General features: G+C 48.6%; 1 protein-coding gene across 1 annotated transcript in view; it reads right to left on the reverse strand.

The window, feature by feature from the left end:
* Positions 1-4,218: 4,218 nt before the first annotated feature.
* The window catches only part of LOC311117572 (protein kinase C beta type-like), a 97,724-nt gene continuing 95,410 nt past the window's right edge, over positions 4,219-6,532 (reverse strand). Inside the window, exon 17 of the mRNA XM_084192505.1 lies at positions 4,219-4,400. Within this exon, the coding sequence (XP_084048631.1) occupies positions 4,248-4,400 (153 nt within the window). The 3' untranslated portion in view covers positions 4,219-4,247. The remainder of the gene's footprint in view (positions 4,401-6,532) is intronic.

Genomic DNA, 6,532 nt, shown 5'->3' on the forward strand with positions numbered 1-6,532 from the left:
TTTTCCTCCTCTTCTTTAGCCAGATGCACCCTGGGGAAAAACTTGTCCAATTCTAGACTTGGTTATAGAATGGGGGAGTTGGATTAAGCTGGCAGCAGAATCCCCTTAATACTTCTATTACTTCCAGGTGACAGAGACTAGTGCCGGCATGCTATTGGTTACAGAGAGAGGGGTGACGAGTCACCCACATTGTAACCACACCCTAAATTAGGAAAGGGGCGAGGTTATAAAACTAAAGCACCAATAGAACACAGCTATCAGACTGGAAGACTGCTACCAGCTGTATACTTATATATATATATATATATATATATACACACACAGTTGAAGTCGGAAGTTTACATACATCTTAGCCAAATACAATTAAACTCAGTTTTTCACAATTCCTGTCATTTAATCCTAGTAAAGATTCCCTGTCTTAGGTCAGTTAGGATCACCACTTTATTTTAAGAATGTGAAATGTCAGAATAATAGTAGAGAGAATTATTTATTTCATCACATTCCCAGTGGGTCAGATGTTTACATACACTCAATTAGTATTTGGTAGCATTGCCTTTAAATTGTTTAACTTGGGTCGAACGTTTCGGGTAGCCTTCCACAAGCTTCCCACAATAAGTTGGGTGAATTTTGGCCCATTCCTCCTGACAGAGCTGGTGTAACCGAGTCAAGTATACTTTGGGTCATTGTCCATTTGGAAGACCCATTTGCGACCAAGCTTTAACTTCCTGACTGATGTCTTGAAATGTTGCTTCAATATATCCACAGTTTTCTGGCTTGCAAGCAACCCCCTTTTTCCTCCAAACATAACGATGGTCATTATGGCCAAACAGTTCTATTTTTGTTTAATCAGACCAGAGGACATTTCTCCAAAAAGTACGATCTTTGTCCCCATGTGCAGTTGCAAACCGTAGTCTGGCTTTTTTATGGCGGTTTTGGAGCAGTGGCTTCTTCCTTGCTGAGCAGCCTTTCAGGTTATGTCGATATAGGACTTGTTTTACTGTGGATATAGATACTTTTGTACCTGTTTCCTCCAGCATCTTCACAAGGTCCTTTGCTGCTGTTCTGGAATTGATTTGCACTTTTCGCACCAAAGTACGTTCATCTCTAGGAGACAGAACGCGTCTCCTTCCTGAGCGGTATGGCGGCTGCGTGGTCCCATGGTGTTTATACTTGCATACTATTGTTTGTACAGATGAACGTGGTACCTTCAGGTGTTTGGAAATTGCTCCCAAGGATGAACCAGACTTGTGGAGGTCTACAATTTTTTTCCTGAGGTCTTGGCTGGTTTCTTTTGATTTTCCCATGATGTCAAGCAAAGAGGCACTGCGTTTAAAGGTCGGCCTTGAAATACATCCACAGGTACACCTCCAGTTGACTCAAATGATGTCAATTAGCCTATCAGAAGCTTCTAAAGCCATGACATCATTTTCTGGAATTTTCCAAGCTGTTTAAAGGCACAGTCAACTTAGTGTATGTAAACTTCCACTGGAATTGTGATACAGTGAATTATAAGTCAAATAATCTGTCTGTAAAAAATTGTGGAAAAATTACTTGTGTCATGCACAAAGTAGATGTCCTAACCGACTTGCCAAAACTATCGTTTGTTAACAAGAAATTTGTGGAGTGGTTGAAAAACAAGTTTTAATGACTCCAACCTAAGTGTATGTAAACTTCCGACTTCAACTGTTCATATACACACACACACACACACACACACACACACATAAAGTGTGTCTCAAATGGCTCCCTGTTCCCTATATAGTGCACTACTTTTGACCAGAGCTCTATGGGGATAGGATGCCGTTTGAGATACCAGTACATACAGGTAGAGTACAGTAGTAAATATACACAGTATAATATAGACATCTCTCTTCATACCTCATATTTACTAGTTAGTTATGTAGTTTAAGTCAACCCACCTGACCATCAGTAGTTAGGTCAAGTGTTACCGTGGTTACTGACGGTCCCGTAGTTCATTGGTAAGTAAGGGCTGTAATATAATGGGGGGGGAGGGGTTAGCTAGATCTAAAGGCATGCATAGGGAAGCTGGTTCAAATATTAGAAAAACAGACACACACACACACTCTCACTCACTCAAAAGGAAGAAGGGGAAGCAAGAAAGAGAGAGGGGGAGAGAGAGGGAGAGAGTGAGAGAGAGAGAGAGAGAGAGAGAGAGAGAGAGAGAGAGAGAGAGAGAGAGAGAGAGAGAGAGAGAGAGTCTCGCACTGCAGCAGTCTACAGATCAGATCAAACCTCTCTCTCTGTCAGACAGATAGTTTTTTTTTTTGCATCGAGTTCGGAAGACCAGACGTGTTCTAAGACTGGGGACGCCATGAGTTCCAACCTAGAACACTAAGACATGCGTTCTAAAACACTGGATCATGAGTTCTAGAACTCTAAAACATGCGTTCTAGAACAATAACACATGAGTTCTAGAACACTGAGGTGTAAGCTCAGAACACTGATGACGTCACGTTACAGGGCGAAGAGGAGAACACATGTAAACAAGCACACTGAACAGACCACGCCCTAAATGACACCCTACCGCCTATACAGTCCACTACTTTTAGCCAGAGCCACGTGTTTAGAGTTGTTTGCTCCCCCATCAACATTACATGGGGGAATAGAACGTCTAGAATGAGCATCATGATGCATTTACACGACCCCTTTCAACGTTCTATAGAAGCCATGTTAGCACTCCATTAACATTACATTGGGAATATTTCAACAAGGCCATGTAAGTGAATGTCTAGAATTAGAACAACATTCAACATTCTAGAAGCTGGCCCAACTCTCTAAATGCATGGTTCTGGTTTTAGTCATCTCCCACGGTTACCACTACATAGTGAACAGGCTAAACAGATTAATGGAAGAACATTCCGGAAGAGAACCAGTCTCTCCTGGCTCCTCTTGAAACCTCTTCAGACCAGTTGGTTCTGGTTCTGTTGGGTTACACTAAACCATTCAGCAGGAACAGAAGGATGTAGTGATGTTGGTACAGTTGGTTCCAGGTGGAGTTGGTTCTGGTTCTGGTTCTGTTGGGTTAAACTAAACCATTCAGCAGGAACAGAAGGATGTAGTGATGTTGGTACAGTTGGTTCCAGGTGGAGTTGGTTCTAGTTCTGGTTCTGTTGGGTTAAACTAAACCATTCAGCAGGAACAGAGGGATGTAGTGATGTTGGTACAGTTGGTTCCAGGTGGAGTTGGTTCTGGTTCTGGTTCTGTTGGGTTAAACTAAACCATTCAGCAGGAACAGAGGGATGTAGTGATGTTGGTACAGTTGGTTCCAGTTGGAGTTGGTTCTGGTTCTGGTCCATGTTGGTGTGAACTAGTGTTGGTACAGTCCATGTTGGTGTGAGCTAGCGTTGGTACAGTCCATGTTGGTGTGAACTAGTGTTGGTACAGTCCATGTAGGTGTGAACTAGTGTTGGTACAGTCCATGTTGGTGTGAACTAGTGTTGGTACAGTCCATGTTGGTGTGAACTAGTGTTGGTACAGTCCATGTTGGTGTGAACTAGTGTTGGTACAGTCCATGTTGGTGTGAACTAGCGTTGGTACAGTCCATGTTGGTGTGAACTAGCGTTGGTACAGTCCATGTTGGTGTGAACTAGTGTTGGTACAGTCCATGTTGGTGTGAACTAGTGTTGGTACAGTCCATGTTGGTGTGAACTAGTGTTGGTACAGTCCATGTTGGTGTGAACTAGCGTTGGTACAGTCCATGTTGGTGTGAACTAGTGTTGGTACAGTCCATGTTGGTGTGAACTAGCGTTGGTACAGTCCATGTTGGTGTGAACTAGTGTTGGTACAGTCCATGTTGGTGTGAACTAGCGTTGGTACAGTCCATGTTGGTGTGAACTAGCGTTGGTACAGTCCATGTTGGTGTGAACTAGTGTTGGTACAGTCCATGTTGGTGTGAACTAGCGTTGGTACAGTCCATGTTGGTGTGAACTAGCGTTGGTACAGTCCATGTTGGTGTGAACTAGTGTTGGTACAGTCCATGTTGGTGGGAACTAGTGTTGGTACAGTCCATGTTGGTGGGAACTAGTGTTGGTACAGTCCATGTTGGTGGGAACTAGTGTTGGTACAGTCCATGTTGGTGTGAACTAGTAGACTAACAGTTCTCAGGATTGGAGGTGTGGGGTGAAGGCTTGGTGTGGCTGGCCGGCTGGCTGGACATATATTCTATAGGGTTAAACATGTATGATGTACTCTGGGTTGGTGTGTATCATGTTATTTCATCTATAGGGTTAGACCTGTATGATGTACTCCGGGTTGGTATAGGAGAATCCCTGGAATTCGTTCTGATCGAGGTTCATTATGAACAGTTTGTCTGTAGGAGTCAGTTCCACCGCCATCTTAGTGAACTCCTTATCAAAGTTCCCTGTGTCCCGACGGTTCTTCTGTTAGAGGGAGAAATGGAAGGGGGAGGGAGAGAGGGAGGAGGGGGGAAAGGAGAGGAGAGGAGAGGGAGGAGGGGAGGGAGAGTGGGAGGAGGGGGAGGAAGGGGGAGTAGGAGGGAGGAGGGGAGGGAGAGTGGAGAGGAGAGGGAGGGAGGTGGGGAGGGGAGGGGGGAGTAGGAGGGAGGAGAGGGAGGTAGGGGGGAGGAGAGGGAGGGAGGGAGGGAGGGAGGGGGGAGGAGAGGGAGGGAGGGAGGGGGGAGGAGATGAGAGGGAGGGAGGGGGGAGGAGAGGGAGGGAGGGAGGGGGGGAGGAGAGGGAGGAGAGGGAGGGAGGGAGGGAGGGAGGGAGGGAGGGAGGGAGGGAGGGAGGGAGGGAGGGAGGGAGGGAGGGAGGGAGGGAGAAGCAGAGAGAGAGTTCAGAGAGACAATAAGAGTAGAGGAAAGGAGAGATGGTGAAAGACAATTAACACACTGGTTCTGAGGGAAGAGAGACACACCCCTCTCTACGAACTGAGGTGGTACAGCCCCACACCTCAGACAGAACAGACGGACCGCACCAAGGTACAGCCCCACACCTCAGACAGAACAGACGGACCGCACCAAGGTGCAGCCCCACACCTCAGACAGAACAGACGGACCGCACCAAGGTGCAGCCCCACACCTCAGACAGAACAGACGGACCGCACCAAGGTACAGCCCCACACCTCAGACAGAACAGACGGACCGCACCAAGGTACAGCCCCACACCTCAGACAGAACAGACGGACCGCACCAAGGTGCAGCCCCACACCTCAGACAGAACAGACGGACCGCACCAAGGTGCAGCCCCACACCTCGGACAGAACAGACGGACCGCACCAAGGTGCAGCCCCACACCTCGGACAGAACAGACGGACCGCACCAAGGTGCAGCCCCAGAGCAGCTGAGAACACAATAACATTAATGTTCATGTGGACAGAGAGAGAGAGAGAAAGAGGCAGAGGACAGAGAGAGCAGCGAGTCTGGACCCACCAGGAGCCAAACTGACAGACCAAAGGCACAGACCACCCCAGACCAGACACAGACCACCCCAGAACAGACCACCCCAGACCAGACACAGACCACCCCAGAACAGACACAGACCACCCCAGACCAAAGACCCAGACCACCCCAAACCAGACACAGACCACCCCAGAACAGACACAGACCACCTCAGAACAGACACAGACCACCCCAGACCAGATACAGACCACCCCAGACCAAAGACACAGACCACCCCAGACCAAAGACACAGACCACCCCAGACCAAAGACACAGACCACCCCAGACCAAAGACACAGACCACCCCAAAACAGACACAGACCATCCCAGAACAGACCACCCCAGACCAGACACAGACCACACCAGACCAGACACAGACCACCCCAGACCAAAGACACAGACCACCCCAGACCAAAGACACAGACCACCCCAGACCAAAGACACAGACAACCCCAAAACAGACACAGACCATCCCAGAACAGACCACCCCAGACCAGACACAGACCACCCCAGACCAGACACAGACCACCCCAGACCAAAGACACAGACCACCCCAGACCAAAGACACAGACCACCCCAAAACAGACACAGACCATCCCAGAACAGACCACCCCAGACCAGACACAGACCACCCCAGACCAGACACAGACCACCCCAGACCAAAGACACAGACCACCCCAGACCAAAGACACAGACCACCCCAGACCAAAGACACAGACCACCCCAAAACAGACACAGACCATCCCAGAACAGACCACCCCAGACCAGACACAGACCACCCCAGACCAGACACAGACCACCCCAGACCAAAGACACAGACCACCCCAGACCAAAGACACAGACCACCCCAGACCAAAGACACAGACCACCCCAAAACAGACACAGACCATCCCAGAACAGACCACCCCAGACCAGACACAGACCACCCCAGACCAGACACAGACCACCCCAGACCAAAGACACAGACCACCCCAGACCAAAGACACAGACCACCCCAGACCAAAGACACAGACAACCCCAGACCAAAGACACAGACCACCCCAGACCAAAGACACAGACCACCCCAGACCAAAGACACAGACCACCCCAGACCAAAGACACAGACCACCCCAG

The sequence above is a fragment of the Coregonus lavaretus genome, assembly GCF_964263955.1.
Source record: "Coregonus lavaretus genome assembly, contig: HAP1_SCAFFOLD_892, whole genome shotgun sequence".
Lineage (NCBI taxonomy): Eukaryota > Metazoa > Chordata > Actinopteri > Salmoniformes > Salmonidae > Coregonus > Coregonus lavaretus.